General features: G+C 41.6%; 2 protein-coding genes across 2 annotated transcripts; both read left to right on the top strand.

Moving 5' to 3' along the window:
• Positions 1-2,313: 2,313 nt before the first annotated feature.
• On the top strand, positions 2,314-12,779 carry krtcap2 (keratinocyte associated protein 2). The gene is made up of 5 exons (XM_080747452.1): positions 2,314-2,421; positions 3,534-3,688; positions 5,578-5,641; positions 7,294-7,360; positions 10,572-12,779. The coding sequence occupies exons 1-5, from the start codon at positions 2,418-2,420 to the stop codon at positions 10,690-10,692; spliced, it is 411 nt and encodes a 136-aa protein (XP_080603578.1). The 5' UTR covers positions 2,314-2,417; the 3' UTR covers positions 10,693-12,779.
• A 2,511-nt stretch (positions 12,780-15,290) lies between these two features.
• Positions 15,291-22,139, top strand: s100a10b (S100 calcium binding protein A10b). The gene is made up of 3 exons (XM_080747820.1): positions 15,291-15,407; positions 16,632-16,797; positions 21,901-22,139. Exons 2-3 carry the CDS (start codon positions 16,657-16,659, stop codon positions 22,060-22,062), a joined length of 303 nt encoding a protein of 100 aa, XP_080603946.1. The 5' UTR covers positions 15,291-15,407; positions 16,632-16,656; the 3' UTR covers positions 22,063-22,139.
• Positions 22,140-22,682: the final 543 nt, after the last annotated feature.

Here is a 22,682-nt window from a genome sequence, read left to right as displayed (position 1 = left end):
CACTCATTCTATAAATGACCACAAACCATACATTTCTTATGATAGAACTGTGGTTCTAGAACTTTTCAGTTTTAATGTTATTGATGATGATTTAAAGTTGTACTATGTAACTTTTTTTATAAAACAAATCTTAAAATTCTCCTAACTATTAAATCACAAAAGTTTTAGAAGATCCGCGCCGTGAATTTCAGCCTGTAAAGCCTTCTCTATATGTAAACTGAGATCCTTGCCGTGGACCGGATCTCGCGCCAAAATTGCGTCATCACACTACCGGCCAATCACAGCGAGGGTTATACAACTGCCGGCCAATCACAGCGCATCTTGAAGTGGGGTCGCTATGGCAGCCATATTTGTTGTCGCCCGTTTGTACCATCCCTTCTCTAGGTAATTTCGCCTACCAGGCAGGGTGAAGGAGTCCGTATCTCTGGAATTACTGAACGCACAGGAACAAGGGACCCCTTAAAAGATAGATCTCAGCGAGGTGGAGGCAGACGCGGGGGTCTGAAGGTACGAAAAACGGACGAAAGACGCGGACGCGACCGCGGTTTGCTATAGGGCTAATGACCACTAGTTGGGCAACTTACACAGTATGGCTTTAATATAAGCTTGCTGTGTTCCATTACACACCCAATGGAGCGCCATAGGACCACAATGAAAACAAACCCCCAGGGCCTTTTGTGTTATCCTTTTAGCATGATTGTATTTTTTGTCACTGTACTTTCCACTGTATTTTTTTCTTTGTTTTGCAAACTGTTAATAAAGTATTCAATTAAACCATTTTAATTATTATACATTGCCTAACTGAGGGGGAATGCATGTGTTTGTATTGATATGACTGTAATTATTACATTTAATGTAAATGCTATGATAACCTTAGTCAAATTACAATAGAGTGTGATGTGATAGCAAATTAAAGCCTGGGCAAACAGTACGTACACACGCGTGTGCACACACACACACACACGCCAGATGTTTTATTACTGTGCTATAATGTATTATTATCAGAGAAACTACATTTGGGATTTGTGGTCTTTGGGCATCTGCAGTTACAGGAAGTGTACTGTAGGCCTATACATGTGTTAATATACCAACAGAGTCTTATCTGCAAACATCCATCCATCCTGCTTCAACCACTTATCCGGAATCGGGTCGTGGGGGTAACGGTTCCAACTGAGATTTCCAGAGTTCCTTATCCTGAGCAACTTCCTCCACTGCCTCCGGGAGTATACCGAGGCGTTCCCCAGCCAGTTTGGATATATATGATCCTTCCTTCTGGTCTTTGGTCAGCGACGAGGTCTCCTCCCAGAGGGACATGCATCGATGACCTTCCTAGGAAGGCGCGGGTGGGGGGCATCATCCGTACTAGAGCTGACTCCTTTCCTACTCCAAGTCTCTCGGGTGTCAGGGAGATACCAGTCACCTGTCTGAAACAGGACTGATGAAACAGGTTTTTAGGTGGTGTGTTTTTAATCTTTTTATACCTTATTTTGGCACACATGCATTATAGCCTAATATGTCAGTCATCTCATACACCATTTGGGTCAGCCTGATCCAAGTACAATTAATCCATTACAATCAAACTATCTTACTGAACTGTATGTTTTTATTTCTCAACATATGGCCTCAGGGATATTCTTATTCTGAATAGATCGACCACCGGAAGTCTTATATTTTCCAGCTCATATTCGCCAAAAGAACATAGCAATGAATCCCCAGTCTATGCAATGAATACAACCTGCTCAGTGTAAAACGTGTTCTAATCTGCACTGTGTACTGCACTGAATGCTGTATCTTGAATTAAACCAAATGGTCTCTTTAAATTGAATCTAAACATTATAGTTCATAGATAATATAATAATTCAATTATTAGGATAATTCTTCTTCCATACAGTTAGTGGAAATGCAGATTATGGTGTCAACAGTGCCCTCTCGTGGGCACATACAATAACTGCACTATTATAAACGACTTGGTTTCCAAGTTCATTAAAATGTATTGTGTCAATTTCATACCGTATCTGTGAAATATTAAAGTGCAAAAAAATTAAAAACTAAATTCTTGCGATGGAGTTTAAATCCCATAGCCCCGGAGCGACCGGCCTGGCTGTGATTGGCTAGTTGGTTGCCAGGAGACGGGTAGTCGTTTCCAGGGAGGTTTATCAACTTTAATAATAGTTTGATCAAATTTGAAAAGTAAAACTATATCGTAGAAATAGTACATGTCAATTCCACAGAGCTCAAAAAGAATAATGGCTACAAATAAATAAATAAATATACAATTTAACATCCCGTGTGTGTCACCTGTTATTGTGTCCGGGTCGCTCGGCGCGTTCAGTTGACAGTTCCTCCTCCTGCAGCTCTAGCTCATCGTCCCTGGTTCTGAAACACAATTCAACCCCAACCTCGTTCATTATCTAGTTATGGGTACGTATGATTAATTATTATGAGTACTATGAAAGCCGCTGTTCGATTCTTGCAGGTGGTTTTGTATTTCGTAAAGGAAACACGAGGGTTTATGAAAAGGTCTAAATACTGTTCACAGCAGCAGCAGCAGCTGGAGCTAACAGCGCGAGCCTTTCATAATAACTTTTAATACAAATCGTGTATATGTCATATTTATGTACCACTGCTGCATGTGTACCGTGTATTATGACATTAATAGTGATTTATTTTGAACGTAAATCCTCTTCATTCCCACAGTTCCATCACTGTTAGCGTTTAGCCAGGCTAACAACCGGAAACGTTTTGAGTGTGTGTTCACTGACGTGGCGTTAATTACTATACAAATACTAGCTGCTTACATGAAAGAGAACTGATTCGTTGATAGCTAACTGTACAAAACACTGGTTCTCGAACTTTTTTCACGCCAAGGACCCCCAAATTGACACTTATCAGCCCGTGGACCCCCATTTGAAAAGATATGCCAGGGCAGGGGACCCTGGCTGGCAGATTTTTATGGCTCTCTCTAGCAGTGATTCCCAACCATTTTAATTTCAAGTTTGACATGCATCATAGGCTACAGACCCCCATTTAATGGCATTTCCATCTCTGGGACACCAATTTATCTCGTAAAATCAATGTTAATAGAACGCTGAGCGCGTATAAATGGATCCATTAGGGTCCATTTGGTTCCATCTGTGCATCTCTGTTATAGATCCATCCATAAGGGTCCTTTTGGTTCCTTAATATGATTTAGCAGGGGACTCCCTCAGGGACCTCTGGGGGTCCCTGGACCCCACTTTGAGAACCACTAGTATAGTAGATAACAAATCAGCAGGGACCCCCACTATTGAATACAATTGTTTTGCACATTAAAAATGTTTATAGATTATAGATTTATTTGACATCACTATAGTGGTATGTAGCAGGCCTATTGTTATTTATATTTTACAATCTTCAATGCTTAAAAACACGATTGAATCATTATTGCAATTATTTGTATGACAATTAATCGTCACCTCTTCTACTGTGTGTGTGTGTGTGTGTGTGTGTGTGTGTGTGTGTGTGTGTGTGTGTGTGTGTGTGTGTTTATGTAGCGGTGAACACAGGCACATCCCTGGTGCTGTCCAGCCTGCTGACCGTGCTGGTGTTTGCCGGCATGCAGATGTTCAGCAAACAGCTGGGCTCCACGGAGTGGCTCACCATCCTGGGAGGGTTCCTGGGCTCTGTGCTCTTCATCTGCTCACTCACTGTATCCTCATCATCATCACCGTTGTGACAATAATAGGCCTTCTCATATACTGTACTGTACCATAGCAGTGTTTCTGCTTTCAAACTTTCAAATTCCAAGGTCTCCCCATTCCATTTGTACTCTGTCAGAGTTACAGATTTGTATCGGTCAATTTAGGCCCTCCCCCCCCTAAAGGTACCCACAGAGTCCTGAGAACTGTGTTCAGATTCACCACTCAGGGATTGACAATAAGGCACAAGTACAGGTCAAGTTCTACTTGCCCAAATTGCCCACCCATGCCCACTTGCCCGAAAAGTGCATTTTTAATTACTGTTACATTTTAACACTTTTCTTTTACTTTACTTGCAAATTCTGGGTCTGGGCGAGATATGGACGTACCTCAATATAAATGCCAAATATCTCAGTAGCGATACAACATATGAGTTATTTTAAATTCCACGAGATCTCATGTTGTGTTTATAGCGAACTAAAGACAGTTGCTTCCCCACCCAGGCAGTCGAAACCGTTTTAACCCCTGTCACTACGACAAATAGTGAAAATCTACAATCTCACACGCGAGCGTTCGTGCGTCTCTATTGGCCTTTCATAATTATGACACAATCGCCTAATCCCAATTATTTTAGATAATCGCAATTATTTTTTAGTTTTCCAAAAAATAGCTTGAGAAGTGTTGTAAGCTTGTAGATCAGCTATTTCTGCAATTATTTCCATTTTCTTGAAAGATATTATTAAATGTGTCTGTAATTTCTTTGTATAGTTAATTTATTTGTCATAATTTGCCCTGTGTAATTTGGGATTATGAAGCCCAAAACTAAAAAAATAACAACCACACCAGGGGGTCGATGAAGTACTGTCAACCTCATAGACACATGAAAACCAGAAAAAGTACAAAACTATGGCACGCCTCTTTAAGCGTGCGGTGGGGGGCTCAGACTGCGTCCAGTAAGTAGAGTAAGCTTTCAACTCCCCACTGATACCTTTGGTTTGGTGAGGGGTGAAACAGTTTTTGTTATTTTCGGACCAGACAACGGGGCTTTCCGGATTCGCCAAGCCGGGGCGGAGCCGCGGAGGTGGAGTTACATAGCTTTAGGGAGAACTCCACTAACGCTATGGACCAGAGCTACCCTTGTGCCTTTGTGACCAACCATACCCTAAATGAAAATCTTGTAAAGGTGGTACCAATGCTACTAATTAAGACTGTTCTGTCTCATGTAGCTGTTCCAGTGAGTTAACATACACAATAGCAGCAACCTGACTCTGTTTGACTTGAATGGAAAAGAACCGTAATTGGCATCATTGTTAGTAGTGCTGGGCAATTAATCGAGCACGGAGCGCGCCGTGCCTCCGTCGCTGTCTCCCCTTTTTCTCTCGCTCTCCCTCTACCACACAGCACAGTGAGCACACACACGCAACGCACTTCGTCGGTGGACTTAAAAAAAGTGCACTTTTCCCGGTCTGCGGACTTCAAAATAAAATGTATTTTATTATTTATTATTTTGTATTACATAAAACCAAATGGACCCTTATTTGGTTTAATTTTACACTCTTAAAAAAAAAGAAATCATGATCTAGTGGAAGAAAATCGAGATTCTCAATTTGGAAAGAATCGCCCGGCACTAATTGTTAGCACATGTAAAGGATGTAGCATTAACCTACAGTACTATTCATGTCAATACTAAGGCTGCTGTGAAAAAGGTTTATACGCATCGGACTAATTTGTGTATGACAGCCCTTTTAAACAGTATATCCCAAAATGTAGAGATCTACTATGAGAGCTTACAGGCAGCACTTGGTGAAGAACTCTAGATCCTGTCTGTCTGTCTGTCTGTCTGTCTGTCTGTCTAACACGATGATGAAACCGTTGCTCTCCTGAACTCCTCAAACCGCAGGCCTTCAACAACTTGGAGAGCCTGGTGTTTGGAAAGGGATTCCAGGCCAAGATCTTCCCAGAGAGTGAGCATTGAACATTCTTGACATCACACTGCAATGGACTCGTATGGTGCCATGGCATTGGTCCGAAGGTTCATTTTTCAGAAGGTTCATTAGTCTACTCTAACCTTACTCTAACCCTAACCTTAACCTCAGTAACCCTAACTAAATTCGGACTAATGAACCTTCGGACTTATGGGCAGTCCCCACACGTAGGTAGAATACATACATACTCGTCATTAGGGCTGTCCTCGACTCAGGATTTATGAAGTCGATTCGAGTCGCGGGGGTTAATCCGACGCGTCGACGAATCGTTTTATAGTCTACTTTGTATAAAAAGAAATTAAAAAAAAGTGTTGCTTTAAACCACGTCAACATAATACAATAATACATTAAGAGATGAATTGAATACACAGTGTTTTCGGTGATATCGGTGCGCTAGCCCAAATGTTATCTGCATAGCAGCGTACAACCATAGAGTTATAACACACCGTTAAAACAAATAAAACATCTCCGCTGTTTCAACTCTGCCCCGTCTCTCGGCAGCGTGCAGTAGATGAGACATTCGCGAACGATTCCGCTCTCTTGAACAGCTCTTTTAAATGAACGATGGGATCCAGTCCGCAGTCGCGGGACACAGAGCACTGACAGAGTAATGAGTCAGTGTCGAGAACGGATTCATTTCAGAAACGGATCATAAAAAGGTGGAGGCACAGCTCCCGCTAGAGCCAGCAGTGTGGACATGTCATGGACGCAAACACAGCGAAACACAATCATTCATCATGGATTACAACACTGGAACAATTCAGAAGCACTTTAATTAGAAAATGTAACTTGTAGCCTACACTTGTGTATGTTAATTTGACTTAAGAAGATTGTTTACTTCGTGGACGTGCGTTTGTGCTGTGGCAGGAGGTTATTTAATATGGGATTTTGACAGCGTGCTTCCTCCTCTTAATCCCGGCTCCGAATGTTTTAACGAAGCGGCGGTTCTGAACCGTTCTGGCCGTTCTGTCTCACTTTCACCCCTACGCTGGTGCGAGACAATAAATAACTGTTCGCCAATTGCTACTTCTCATTGGAAGTACATGACACCAGTCCAGTAGTAGGCTAACTGGTGATATAAAAAATATATATATTTTCGCCTCGACTCAAACAATTGGCGTCGATTCGCGGGGCTTAAAACGACGCGTCGATTTTTAGAGGACAGGCCTACTCGTCATTAGAGCAGTGGTTCTCAACCTTTTCAGGCCGCGACCCCCCAAATAATCATATTTGAACTGGGGACCCCCCCACCCTGACGAGCACTCCACTAAGAGTTGAGGCATCACATTTTGTATAACACGGTTCTATTGTGAAAATAGCAGATCTACATGCTGTAGATCATCTATTTTCACAATTTGACAATAATATTTTGACAATGTTTTATTTGTCATTTCAGAGGCATTAAAAAGTCACTTTAGAAATGTAAGGTTACCCTCAATACACTTAAACTGTATGTTGTTTTATTTACTGCTGAGTGAGAAAACAATGTTGCAGATTAACTTAATCGTCTGGGGACCCCCCAAAATAATTTGGGGACCCCCTGGGGGTCCCGACCCACAGTTTGAGAACCACTGAATTAGAGTACGGTTCAATACGGTGTTAAATGCAAACCTATGTGTCTTGTCTTCCAGTCCTGGTGTGTCTGGCTCTGTCTCTGTTTGCCTCTGGACTGGTCCACCGTGTCTGTGTCACCACATGGTGAGTACAAGTACTTCACATTAGTAGTAAAACCACATTACCAATGTAGTAATAGAAGTAGCCTACAGTAGCAGCACTAGTATACAGTAGCAGTAACATTAGAATTAAAAGGTAATAGTAGCACCAGTTGCAACACTGGCAGAGCATCTTTTAATTTACCTGCCTGACACACCGTTAGAATATTGTGTGTATATCAGGGGTCTTCAACAGGGGGTCCGGGACCCTTAGGGGGTCATCAGAGTTACTACAGAGGGTCCTCCAAGTCTTTGTGTGATAGAAACTTTTTTTTCTCCTTTTTTATATTAACCACTTGAACCCTAATGTCCATATTCTGAGAACAAAAATAGCAGATCTACAAACTCATGCCTCACGCTGCGAGGCGTTGTGAGCTTGTAGATCGGCTATTTTCAGCAAAGAAGTTTGGTGTAGGGGGGGAAAAGAGCAGACTAAGTGTATATGAGTGAAAGTTCAAGTTTTTTAAGTATTGACGGTTCAAGTGATTAAATATCTGAAACACTGATTTACATGAATCCAAAATACACTGATGATTGTGCTGTCAAACAATGAAACTATATGGAATCTCTGAAAAGGTTGTGGGAGTCCCTGCTTCATCTCTCTCTCAGATAAGGGGTCCTTGACCTGAAAACGTTGAAGACCCCTGGTGTATATAATGTATAACCTATATCTATAGTGTATGTAACGTGTATGTGTTTGTATAATTAATGTTGTTTTACTTTTTTAAACTGTTCACAAGTATGGCCCATTAACTGATGCTTTTGTAGTGGGACTTATAGAGAACTGAAGCCTACCTATGGGCTCATTAACTGATTGAGTGATGACACCCACTGACTCTTGACCTATTTAAGGGTTCCAAAGCCATACCTATGTAACTTGATAAAGCCCTGCCAGGCGAAACGGTGTTTGGTTGAAAAATAAAGCAAAGGCGGTAGAGCCTCCCTATCGCATGCAGACACTTCTTTTTTATTCACTTGATCAAGAGTCTTCAACAGGGGGTCTGGGACCCCTAAGGGGTCCTCAGAGTTAATACAGGGGGTCCTCCAAATCTTTGTGTGATAGAAAAAATGTTCTCCTTTTTTATATTAACCACTTGAACCCTAGTGTCCTTATTCTGAGAACATTTTCCAAAAATAGCCGATCTACAAGCTCGCTTGTAAATTTGCTATTTTTGGCAAAGGTTTGGTGTAGAGGGGAAAAGAGCAGACTACATAGTGAAAGGTCAACTTTATTAGCGTTGACAGTTCAAGTGGTTAAATATCTGAAAACACAAATTGACATGAATCCAAAATACACCGATGATTGTGCTATCAAACAACAAAACTATGGAATCTATGAAGAGGTTGTGGGGGTCCCTGCTTCATCTCTTTCTCAACTAAGGGGTCCTTGGCCTGAAAACATTGAAGACCCCTGCACTTGATCGTTTTTTGGCACCGCGCATAAAGCTGTGGGGATGTGTGCATATCCTACTTCTCTTTTCAGTAATGCTGCCCCCAACACACACACACACACACGCTCAAGGTCATACACTGGGTGCGTCCGGAAATACCCACTGAGGGCGCTGGCACTCGCTCTCTGGTCGTTTGTTTGTCAGCAGTGGAACGTTCAGCGTGCAGGATAACCCACACACCCAGCAACCCTAGGTGCTCTTAGAGCAGGGGTCGTTTTCAGGCCAAGGACCCCTTAGTTGAGAGAGAGATGAAGCAGGGACCCCCCCACAACCTGTTCATACAGTAGATATAGTTAACTCACTTAGTGCCAAACGACTTTCAGATCAACTATCTCACTATGGACTTCCCTGCCAAACGACTTACATCGACTTTTACTTAGAAAAAAAACAAAAAAAACATGATTTCAATCGCGATTTTGCATGTTCCACCCCCCATACAACCCCATCTTCCATACAGGGTAGCCCTCTTTGCTTACATAACATGTAAAACATAATGGCTATTTTCTCAAGAATGCCTGAACGGATTTCCAATCTGATTGTTTTGTTTGAAAGCTGTGAACAGCCTGCACAAACATGGTGCATGATCTGTGCATGGGCGTGCATGATCTGTGCACTATAAATTACATGGAAGTCTATGGAGATTTATGGCAGGGAAAACCCAAAGAAGGCATATTTAATTGGCAGTAAACAAGTTAATGTGTGTATTCAGATATTTAACCACTTGAACGGTCAATACTTAATCAACTTGACCTTTCACTGTACTGTCTGCTCTTTTCCCCCTCCAAAGCTCTTTGCCAAAAATAGTCGATCTACAAGCTCACAACGTTTCGCCTCGATTGGCTATTTTTGGCTAACGTTCTCAGAATATGGACACTAGGGTTCAAGTGGTTAATATAAGAAAGGGAGGGAAAAAAAGTTCCTATCACACAAAGATTTGGAGGACCCCCTGTAGTAACTCTGAGGACCCCCTATGGGTCCCGGACCCCCTGTTGAAGACCCCTGTCTTAGAGCATGCACTTAACCAGTGTGTTGACTCTGAGCACAGATGAAAAGAACAGTGGTTGAAGAATAGCCTAAATGCCTTGTTTCTAGAGCATACATGGGCATTGGGCAACTGGCGGCCTGGGGGCCGCATAACTTACTGCGCCCCACAGGTTAATATTGGAATACTGGTATGGTATTGATTTCAGCTGTTACAATTCCATTTCCAACCATGCAAACATGACCTACTTTAATTACTTCAGTCTATATTAGTAGCTTAATGACAAGTATGGTACTATTAAAATGTTAATTAAGCTTTTATGTCCAACGTATTTGTACTTAAGTTCATAAAGTATAACTAAATGAATTTGAAATTAAATCAAAATGTTACATTTCAGGATTTCAATTAAAAAAGAACAAATAAATCAGGATTCCAATTAAAATACAAAAATAGTAGACCTACAAGCTTAAAACGGGCGACGCATTTTGAGCTTGTAGGTCTGCTATTTTTTTTTTTTTATACTAGAATGACAAAGTAGGACTTAGCAATATGCAATGTGGCCCTCTGGAGCATGGAAATATAGTGGCCCTCTCCATCATCAAAGTTGCCCATCCCTGTTCTAGACTAAATGCATGCTAAATGAGTCTAAACAAGCGCTATTGCCAGTCATAGCTTAAACCGTTAACCGTAAACTGTTCAAAAGCTTGGTGTTGGATTGAACGATGTCCAGTTAATGACAGTCTCCCTTTCTCTCTCTCTTCCAGTCTCATCTTCTCTCTGTTCTCTCTGTATTACATCAACAAAGTGTCGTCGGCTCTCTACCAAGCATCCGTCGCCGCCGCACCAGTGGCCAAAGCAGCCGGGAAGAGCAAGAAGAAGAACTGAAACCCGTCCCATCCCACCAGTTACTTAAACCCCTCCTTATGGTTCTGGTCCCCTGGTCCCCTACAGTAAAGCTGGTCTCAAAACCCCCCGTAATGGTGGCCAGTGACAGATGCCCACAGTGTCGCCCCTTAAAGGAGTAGTTCACCCCTAAAATTACTTTCTTTCTATTGATTACTCATGCCATGGAGACTTGAGATCAATAATATTTGTTTTTTGTCGCATTCCTAAGACAAAAAATAAATTAAAATACATTTGTACCCTGATGGTTTCCCCATTCGGGTCCCCATCCGGAATCAATGGGGATAAATTTACTATAATCACATTTTAGTCTTAGGAATGTGACAAATACAAAAAGATATTATTGAACTCAAGTCTCTATGGCATCAGTAATCAATAGAAAAAAGGTCATTTTGGGGGTGAACTACTCCTTTCAGCCTGATTCATGTTTAGTTGTGTGCCGGTGTTGTGCTCCATAAATAGCAGATCTTCAAGCTCTCAACACGGCACTACCGTTGCTATTTAAGACACTCAACACCCAGTGTGCAACCAAGTATAGATCAGCCGTTGCAGTATTGCCCACAGTGTCTGCTGTTTTTCTCTTCTAGCCGTTTAACTGCTGGGAACTTAATTTAAGGTGAATGTGCGCCCAGATACATTACGAGGCATCTGGTGTACAGATGCACGCAGTGATGTCTGAAATGGCTGGATTATTTTTGAGTATCCGGCCAGCTTTTGGTTGACATTTCAGTAATGAAATACAGTACACACAAATTACAAAACCTAGAGAGGAAAAAAAGGAAAGGGATATCTCTTGTATATCTTCGTCTTTAAACTGAGATTTGCTCAATTGGACAGATTCAGGTCGAGGGGTGAAACAAAAGATAACTTGACCTGCTTTCCAGTGCGTGCGTGTTAGGGCACTTGTAGGGGATGCGGCAACACACATGGCTTCCCAACCGTAGCCGTTCCGCATCGTAATGCATCTGGTGTACATTCCCCTTTTAGACCTTCATTTCAGCTCCTTCCTATCTCTCACAGGACTTGGTTTGCAGCAAAGGTGTCGTCCAGACAATTAAAACAATACACACAAGCCACACAAGCACAATAAAAAATACAGTCTGGTACAGCAGGAACTCAGTTTAAATAGCTATTTGTTAGAATACAGAGTTAGATGTTCTCTCTGTGGGTCAATCCTCCACCATTTGTGGCGATCTGCTTTGTTTCAGAAGAAGACCAAGTGCACTTCATCTGTAGGGGCTTCTGTCTGCATCCAGTCCTGAAAGATTAAAAAAACACTACAGCTAATTAAAATCAATGCAGACTAGTAAGAAACACAGTTGCAATTGTTAATAATAATGGATGTGTTAGATTTGTTTGCCTAGAGCCATGGGTGTGCCATTGTGCAGACAGTCAAAAAAGAATTGTCAATTCACATTCTCACACCCACAGTAAATCTAACGCACCCAATGAGTTCTATTTGCTGCATCTGTGTTGCTTATGTCGCTGCGTACTATAAGTTGGGCATTAGACCCTGCTCGTGCTTTAGTTTTTAACCTGAAGTGGAAAACCAACCTTAAAATCTGGACTTGTGATGTTCAATCTCTACCAAACATCGTCTGACTTCAGAATGTACTTCCATCTGAGCCGGTGTTTGGTTGGAATGAAAACCTGGATCTGCTCAGGACTGGGCCGTGCTTAGACCACGCACTTAAACTCAATTCTAATCTGTTGCACGACGCTGTCGCTTGCCGGTAACACCTGATCTACGAGCTACCGTTGCAACGCGTTGTTGGCTTGTAGATCAGTTATTTTCGGTAAGCAACACAGTCATGCAACAGCGTTAGATGTCAACTCTTGTTTCACTCAATTCTGTCCACAGAAGGACGAACGATGACAAGTTACTAGCTGCTGCTCTACATTCCCTCTGTTCAGCACTGGTTTCCAACCGCTCAGAGATTCTCACATACATACGTGCCGTGACGTCCGTTTATTTTGGCTTTTGTACTTCGATCGGCACGTGAACACAATTTTTTTTGTTTTTTGTTTGTTATGAAGACTGATTTGTAATTAAAACCATTGGAAAGGTTCTCACTGTTTTTCTTCTCTGTGTTACTGACGTGACTCCAGCTGTCTGATATGGGATTGATTTAGACCTGTGAAATGTTGCAGTGCTCTGGTACCTTATTATGTGGCTGCTGGAATAGAACTAAGGCTTTAGTCAGACTGTAGGCAAATCTTATTTGTTTGTCAAAGGTGATCATTAGGACTGACTTTTCACACTGTTATTTGCAAGTGATCAGATCAGGTCTGTGTAATTACTCATCAATCTGTCTGATCTGACATGGGACAGAGTAATGCTCTGCCGTTTCACAGTGTCACTCGGTGAAAGAAATCTACAAGCTCACAACGTGCCGTATTGTGATGCATTGTGAGCTTGTAGATCGGTTGTAGAATGATAAAGTATTATCAAGTGTCCAGACTGAGATACACCTTGTTGTTTGTGCTGTTCAGTCTTGATACAAAATCTATCTTTTTAGTCTGGACAACAGTCTGACTTGGGTTTTGTCTGTTTTTTCCCTGGGTTTCTATGGTTTCTTGGGCTGGATATGGCAGCCTGGAACGGTTGTTCAAGTGCAGCTAAACTTGGCATGTTAGTAAACATGCCACAATTAATGCATTGCTCTCGTGCAGCTGACCTGCAGAACCTGGGAATATACCATACCATTAAGATGGGGAGAATACAAGTGTGGAGAAGAGACCATTTTGTTACATTTTGCATTTGTAGGTATTTTACTGTAATTTAACACCATAATAACCAGCACAGATAGACAAAGCGACATTCATGGATTTATATTTAAAAGTAACTTTTATTTTCCCCCTGGACCCAGGGTATGGCAGCTGCATACCCCTGCCATACCCATTTCCTGCTGACTTGGTCTGGCTGCCAGTGGGAACAAAACTTAAGAGATGACTAAGAGAGTTAACAACCAATGTATGAGGGCTGAACAAAAAGGCTTGTGTGAGCAGAATGCCAAATGTTTGACTCACAGGAAGCAGCTGGGAAGTGTCTCCCTCTTCACAACAATCATTACAGGTACCCTAGAGCAGTGTTTCTCACATTTCAAGGTCTCCTCTGACAGTGGGTTCATTTGGTTCCATTTGTACACACAGTCACAGACTTGTATGGGTCAATTTAGACGCCCCAAAAGGAACCCGCAGAATGCCTGGAATCCACTTTGGGAACCACTGCCCTAGAGAATCATTCGTTGATTTGTGGCAATTAAGCCAAACTGTAGAACAGGGGTTCCCAAACCTATTTGGCTCAGGGTACCCCTATAAATATTGTTTTCATTCGAGGCACCCCTACATTATATTCATCATCTTCACTCCCAGCACCTTATATTTATGGCATATGTTACTATTACCTTGAGCATAACAGAATTGACAAACACTTTTTTAATCAAATATTAAACCTTTTGTTATTAATTATTATAATATGATGACAACCTCTGAATTAATTTGTGCTTTATTGAGTAAATCAGTGCTACAACTTCTCCGGGCAAAGGAGGCATAGGCTACGTTCCAGCACATTTATCAGCATTGCATTGATCAAAAGACTAATGTTTCGGTGCCAACGACCTTTGTTTAGACTGATATTCCATGAAGCAACATTGACTGGGCCATAAGCAACATTCAAAACTGTAACCACACCACCATGGTCTTGTGTTGCATTTTACTGTCTGCATAGACACTATCATTAGCTTGTCTCATTAAACAGTCGTTAAAAAGGGAGGAATGTTAATTAAGAAACAGCATATAAGTATCCAAATGGATACAGTACGCTACATGTAGACTCAGAGTTACATTTTAACACTATATTTAGGCCTACACTACAATGTACTCTGTACAGTCAGGCTTGTCAATGCTCCTAGATTTCCCAGGAGTCTCCTGGATTTTGACCCCATCTCCTGGCATATGCTCCTGGATTGGCAAATCTCCTGGATTTCTCCTGGATTTGGTTATCAAACTCCAAAAATTCACCAGAACACAGGAAATTACATCTACTATGTTAATTTTGTTTATGGGGGAGGACCCCAGACCCCCCGCTTTAGGGGTGGGGCAATGAATGCAAGAAAGATCAGACACATATTTATTTAAGTAATGACTTAAAAATTTGAAGTCATCATTAAAGATGTCCTTTGGTTCAGTCATCAAATCTGTACACCTACATTTGGCATTTTAAGGCTGAAATTGTACCCATGCTAGTAAAGCAAGCCTGATAAATGTATCAAACATGCACAAAATTCAACAGAACACAGGAAAATAGATATCTGTTAAGAGGTTTCGGGGAGAGGACCCCCAGACCCCGGTAGGGGAGTTCCGCGCACCCCCAAAAAAATAAATCTCCTGGATTCTGACCGTCCAATGTTGACAACCCTGGTATACAGTAACCAGGCAACACCCTACCGCAAGATAGGAGCACTTTTTTTCTCTAGTTTTGAAGTTCTTTCTAGAGGTTTGTTGAAGGCTGTACATTCCAGAGACAGTTACATCATCTGGCAATAATATTCCGCTAACTTTGTCCGTACCCACCACCCCACCCATCTGCATGGGCGTTGCCTGCCTGGGTTCTCTATAAAGTCTTGTATAAACTTCATCCCATCCCCTCGCTGTGCGGATCTAGAAGAACACACACCACACTCATCCCTCAGTCGGTAAGTTCCCTGTACTTTCCTCCAAAAACGTTCACTTTTTAATTATGCAGGCAGCCTAAAGCGCTCTTTCTTTCTCAGGTAACAGTAACTTTACGCACTTTACGCATGTAACAGTTATGCGGTAGTCTGCTGTAACGTTACACGTTACATCCAGGTATAATACAGTGCTTCTACGTTAGAATCTAACAGTAATTATCGATCTATTATAAGTTAACTGTATGGTAATATTGTAGAAGATGCGTCTGTTCCAATGACTGACGCTGATTCGCAGAACAATGTTCGGCGTCAGATTGTCTTCTTCAGTCTCCATACATTGAATGTAGCCTATGCATCGTAGTAGTATGGGAAATGGAAAGTTATAGGCTAGTCCTCCTGTTGCATTCTACGGAGGGTTGAGACATTTTTTGGATGTGACGACGCAACTCTGGCAAGTTAGGACTGGAGTTCCTCGCATCACCACCTCTGCGCCTTTCTGCCTTTTGTCTGTACAGCGTGTTCTCTACTTACGGTACATCCAAAATGAATTAGAGAGGAAAATAATTATGGGGTTGACGTTGACTTGCATCTAGCCTACTGTGACGTATGGCTGTGCATATTTCCACATCTGTATACGTTTAGAACTCTTTTTTTCTTTATTTTAGTTTTAGTTTTAATTTGATCTTAATCTTATTTTTTATCATTCGTATTGTTCCATATAGGCCTACCATTATTCTATTTCGCAATTATTGTTGTAGGTAGCCTATTCTATTTTACTTTTAGCATGCTGCTGCTGCTGTAAACTGTGTAATTCCCCTCGGGATTAATAAAGTACTTATCTACCCAGTAATCATAACTCAATAACTTGTATAGCCTAAAGACATGATAATATATGCAGCATTGTACTTTGGTTAATTTATGTTTTTATAGACAAATATTAATATGCACATGAACATTAGGATAAAACTCAAAATCTCAAGTGCCATTGTGGTCAGTTGAGTGTAAATGTGTGTGAACTCAGTGCCCCTTGAAATGGAAAAGATTTGGACAGAGAGCCAAGAGATAAGTAGGCCTAGGCCTATTCCACTTTATGTGCCAAAACATGAATAACAGCCAAAGTATGTGCAGTGAACCAACACCCATCCTGTTAGCTACACTGAGCTAGCTAACTACCTACAGTATTGTGCCAAAGACTACACTATATGAATATCCATCATTTTGAATGGAAAAATCGTTTCCTCTACCCAGCATCCTCTCTGTGCAGCCAGCCACCATGCCCTCTGACCTGGAGAACGCCATGGAGTCCATGATGATGGTCTTTCATCGCTACGCCGACGAGGACGGAGACTGCAAGAGTCTCAGCAAGAAGGAGCTGAAGAAACTCATGGAGACGGAACTGGCCTCCTTCCTCAAGGTAACACTTAATTTATTCATTGTATTGTCTTACACACACACGCTCACACGCGTGACCATGCTGTTGTCTGTGGAATCCAGTGTCGTTGACTAAATCAGCTGACAATGGCAGTGACACAACTCATGATCCCAATTGATCTTATCGTTGTCACCTTGTTTACACCATTAAGGCACAATGAAAACGCACGCACATGCACACACATGCACGCTCGCACACACACATGCTCACATGCTCTAACATAGAGACCAATCTGCCAGAGCTAAATAATTCACCCTTTGTCACACCAAGCAACCAATGGGTGAGAAGAGGGATGGGACAACGTGCGGGACTTGACAAAGGGTGAATTCACTCTTTGTCAAGTCCCACCCATTGTCCCGCCCCTCTTCACAACCATTGGTTGCTGTGTCTTGGTGCGACACTTGGTGGGACACTCCATCCACTACCATTCTAATTCAGTTGCTTCACATTGTTATTCTGTGTGTTCAGTTCCAATTTCAAACTTGGTTTCCGTCAAATGGAGCTGCTCGGTAGCAGTATAGTGACTCAGCATGTTTTTAAATGTTTTTATTTCTCCAAAAAGTATGTTTTAGCAAATTCCACATAAAATAGGCGGAACCAGGGCGGGACAAGGCAGATAGAGCCTGCTGGTTGGTCAGTGAGGGACCAACCAGAAGGCTAACAAAGGGTGAATTAGCTCCAGTCTGGCTAGCACTATACCAAAGTGGTGGAAAGTAAAGTACATTTACTCAAGTACTGTATTTAAGTACAATCTTGAGTTTTTATTATTATTATTGTTGTTTTACTTTACTTGAGTATTTCCATTGATTTCAACTCTACATAATGTATATGTGTGTGTGTGTGTGTGTGTGTGTGTGTGTGTGTGTGTGTGTGTGTGTGTGTGTGTGTGTGTGTGTGCGTGCGTGCGTGCGTGCGTGCGTGTGTGTGTTTGTTTTACTTCAACAATTATCTCATTTAGGTAATTATTACAAAACATACATGACCCACTTAAGCCATATTTTTCGGAACGTAGCTGATCTATAAGCTCACAATGCATGACATTTTATGAAAACTATAATAAAACTAGATCTAAAATTATAATAGCTCTGGTGTGCTATAGTTTTGAAATATTAATTTGTTTCAATTTTCATTAAATGAAAACTGAAACAAATTAAAACATTTAAAATTAAATTTTAGTTTTTCAGGTGTTTGATTTCGGTGTAGTTTTAGTCTGTTTTACGAGTGCATAAATAGTTATAGTTTCAGGAATTGACTGGTTTTAATTTGGTACGATGAGAGAGTTAACGACATCCCATACGAGGGTGGAAAAAACTAAAACAAAGATGGCGTTACCTGCAATTCTATTACATTTTGTTGTTTTATTCATGTCGTTTTTGCTTTGTAGGTGAAAAGGGTATAAAGGTTTTTGTGTAGGCCTATTAGTTAAGTTTTCATTTTTAATTTCAGTCAACACAATACAAACGTCCCATTAGTTGTCTTATTTTTAGCTATCTATAAAATAAGCCTTCTCCGCAGTGGTGAGGGTGGAGAACATCTCGTTCCCTGTTGGAGTGCAAATCAAAAACAGACCCACCACCACCTGCTCCATGAACGCCACTGTCATTGCTAAACATGCCCAGCAGAGGGCGCAGTGTCCCAAGAAACCAACACCAGCATTCTTTCCAACGTTAGGGGGGAGTGTACAGTGGAGGATGTCCTGCCATGACGCATCACCACTTGGTACTTCTCCAGCTGCAATACTGCTGACACTAAGACATTGTGGAGTGTAGCCAGGGGAGAGGAAAAGATCACTGGGATCTCCCTTCCTTCTATTCAAAGGTGGACGATGTACTCAGATTTTCCCATAACCATTTAATCCCCAGCTTCCGACGCGGTGTGAGCTTGTCGAACGGCTGTTTTCATGCAGCGAAGATATTTAATGTCTAGCGAACACAGAAAAGTGGTTAAGTAGCGGTATAGATTAACTGTAAATACAAAAATACTTTGTAGCAATAGGGCCTGTATTCAAAAGCTAACTTGGGTAAAAGCACAAACGTAATGGCATCAAAATATACTTACAGCGCGCAAGTAATAGTGCAAAAAATCTTCAAAATGTGTAGTTCTTTTTTTGTTGTTGCAAATAGCAGACTTACAAGCTCACAATGCGTTGCATCGTGACCCTGAGTTTGAAGATCTGCTGTTTTGTGACTATCCAAAGTATAACATAGAGCTTAAGTGGTTAATGTATGTTTGGTAGATAACTGGTAATGTCAAATAATTGCAGTAGAGCTAAAAGTACAATTGTTTGCCTCTGAGATGTGGTGGAGTAGAAGTACAAAGTATATTCTCAAGTCGAGTAAAAGCACCTCAAGATTATACTTAAGTACAGTACTTGAGTACATGCACTTAGTTACTTTCCCCCACTGATGTGAAGGAGTGAACATCTTCGCCAGGGCCAGATCTAGCCTTTAGCACTTAGGTGGGGCAGGAAGAAATGATAGGGGGATCACCTCCAGCCTATGCCACAAAGTGGCGTGGTCGGAAAATAAATGGGGGGACAAACCCCCTAAAACACCCGAAATGCATAGAAAACTAAGCATTTTGGCACACTTATACCTATAACACGCAATACAAACAACAGGTCTTACACCTATCTATCTCTCTCTCTAATATCTTATCAGTTTATCTATCCATCTACCTAGTTGTACAGTAGCATAACATTTCAAATAGTTTAATATTTTTGGAGCTGTGTGGAACACAAGCTCCCTATACGTGGCCGTGTGTGTGTCCGTCCGTCCGTCCGTCCGTGTCTGTCTGTCTGTCTGTATGTAGCCTCAAAGTTTGGCACGCTACTCCTCCCACAGTTTTTGCACCACACACTCGCGCCATATGTCAAATCGACCGGCTTACTCGGGAATCGTGTGCTAGTAACTTGCTAAGAGAAAGGTTCTATAGTTTAATTGATATTAATTTATTAGTGAATTAATTTTCCCCATTGACTTATAATGGGAATTGCAAAAACTCACATTCAAGTATTTTTCTCTCGTAAACCAGAGGTTTCAAACCTCGGAGAGGAGATTCATAATGATTTTAAGAATGAATCCAAAAATAATTACATCACTCAGCCTCATGGTGGCGCTATAACGGCCCACTTTGCGTTTTGCCCCGTAACTCTTGAACCGTAGATCGGAAAATTAAAATTCTTTTTTCCCTGGATTCCTTGGGTCAAGACGCATCTCCCCATATAGGCCACGCCCATATGCGCCAGGATAGATTTTCCGCCATCTTGAATTTTCTCCAAAACACACTTTTTGCACCTTTTCCTACATATTTTCTTCAAATGTCACAAAAAACGGTACACAGGATCCTGGGTGACCAGAGAGGTGCTACACACACACACACACACACACACACACACACACACACACACACACACACACACACACACACACAGCTCCACTTCGAACAGAGGTTCGATTTTTTAAATTTTAGATATTTGCATGCCATCATGTTTGGTGGGGCAGACAGGGCATTTAGGGGGGCATTGCCCCCCCCCCCCCTTGCCTATGCCTAGATCTGGCCCTGATCTGCCCTGTCATGGTGTGATTAACTGTCATTCATAGTGCCCCTGGGATGGGTGGAAACTGAGACAGGGTCTGTGGTTCTCCAAATGTGTTGATACAGCAACACCACCATTTAAACCACATCATGCATTCATACGTCAGCCATTCAAAAATAGCAGATAGCAGAAGAGAACTCTTGTCTATCATGTGACTAGCAGCCAGAGAACCGCTGTTCTAGACCAGACCAATGGGTGAACTCTGGCTGACTGCAGGCTGAACCGGCTATGACTTTTGTGATGGAATGCATCTGCACATAGAGTCTTGTGTTATAGGATACCATGAGGTGCTGAATTCCCTTGTGCATCTTGGGATGTGTTTAACTATCGATGGCTGGCCTGCTGACTGACCTTACTGATGTATCTTGTATGTCTTACTGATGTATCTTGTATGTCTTATTGATGTATCTTGTATGTCTTACTGATGTATCTTGTATGTCTTACTGATGTATCTTGTATGTCTATTGCAGCGGGTTCACAACCTTTTTGCATCAGAGCGAAAATCTCAAAAAGCGTCTGCGGCCCACTCATCTGACCACTTAATTGGTTGACCAACATTGTTTTTCGACTTCTGTCGTTCCCTGCCACGCTTTTGGAGAGTTTTTCCACTAACCTAACTAAAATCAATATATTCAGTCCACTCACAACTCACAGCATTCTGCTCCAAAGATAGCCGCATCCATGTCAAGCTTGCGCCCAGCCCCTTCCCCATACACATTATGACTATTGTTCCTTTTTACCCCTAAAGACCCACAAACCCGTGACACACTGTCAGGCTGCATCAGCAGACAAGGTGCCTGGACCACTACCCTAGCCGTCTGGATCATTAATTATTACTATTATTTACCAATTACGACCTGGAATCATTTCTTTTACTTTAACTATTAAAAAAATAGCAGATATAATGCGAGCTTGTAGATCTGCTATTTTAGAAAAATCATTAAAATGTGTGCAAATCTTTGAATATATCTTTTTTAAGATGAATATTTTTAACTCAAATATTTGCTTCTGGGGGGTCCCTGATACATAATGTTTTGAGACAGGGGTCGGCGGCCAAATCCGTATAATTCTAGGGGTCCTTCACATGAAAAATAACCACTAACGTAGAAACATGCGTTTTTCAAAAACCTTAGAACGATTTAGAAGACATTTACAGAATCAGGTCAAAAAATATTCAAAATATATTCAAATATCCACTGTGTTTGTATCGTTCCAATGCACCATTTTTACCATTTACCAATTTGGCTGTTGCATTCCAAAAGAGGTGACGATTAACAGGAAGGTTTCTGAACTTCACCTGGCATCTAGGTATATTATCTTTGCAAAAAACCTGCCATGGCTCACTGGAGTGGAGTTTTCAGTTTTAACATTTTAATATACGTTTTAAGGACCAGGACAAAGATATTATGATTGGGGAAAACAGCATGTCATAATTGCTTTAATGTTTTAATCATAGATGAATGTGCTGTGTGCTTTGTGTTGCTCAGACCCAGAACGACCCCAAGACGGTGGACAAGATCATGAAGGACCTGGACCAGAACCGGGACGGCAAGGTGGACTTTGAGGAGTTTGTGGCCCTGGTGGTGGGCCTGTCCATCGCCTGCGAGACCCTCTACCAGAAGTCCAAGTCCAAGGCTGCCAAGAAGTGAACATAACAGTAGAAAAGTAGAGTTTGTGAACATAGTTTTTATACTGAGCAACATGTCTGTAAATGACCCTGGTTTTCAAGTAAAGTTGACTTTTTTTTCCAACGTGTCGTGTCATGACGTTTTGTTCTCTATCAGGCCAACGCAGTGGTTTTCATCCCTTTTCATATCATTCATTCAACATTTGAGCCATCGACACCATTTTATTTTTATTTTGAAAGATTTGTTTTGGGGCTTTTATGGTTTTATTGATAGGACAGTAGATTGACAGGAAAAGTGGAGAGAGATATGGAGTGACATCCAGCAAAGGTCGTCGGGATCGGGACTCAAGCCTGCGACACGCTGTCAGGCATCAGAGCCTATGTGGTATGCGCCTGGACCGGTAGGCTTGCGGGCGGACCACCATTTGATGAGATTTAACCTCTATGACCAAAAACTTTGAATATTGTGTTGTCGTTGGATGAGATTTTGTCCACAATGCCATGCTGTATTGATTAGGAGAGATAACAGACAAATGTTGATCAAAATAACAATTCTACATGCTCTAAATGTGTAGACTTCTTGTAAATTAAGTAATGCCGATCTCTAACAATAATGTAACTCTTGAGGGGTCCATTTGGTTT

This window comes from Nannobrachium achirus (assembly GCF_963921795.1).
Source record: "Nannobrachium achirus genome assembly, chromosome: 2".
NCBI classification, from domain to species: domain Eukaryota; kingdom Metazoa; phylum Chordata; class Actinopteri; order Myctophiformes; family Myctophidae; genus Nannobrachium; species Nannobrachium achirus.
Note: the sequence above shows the minus strand (reverse complement) of the source record. Positions and strands in the feature narration are given on the sequence as shown.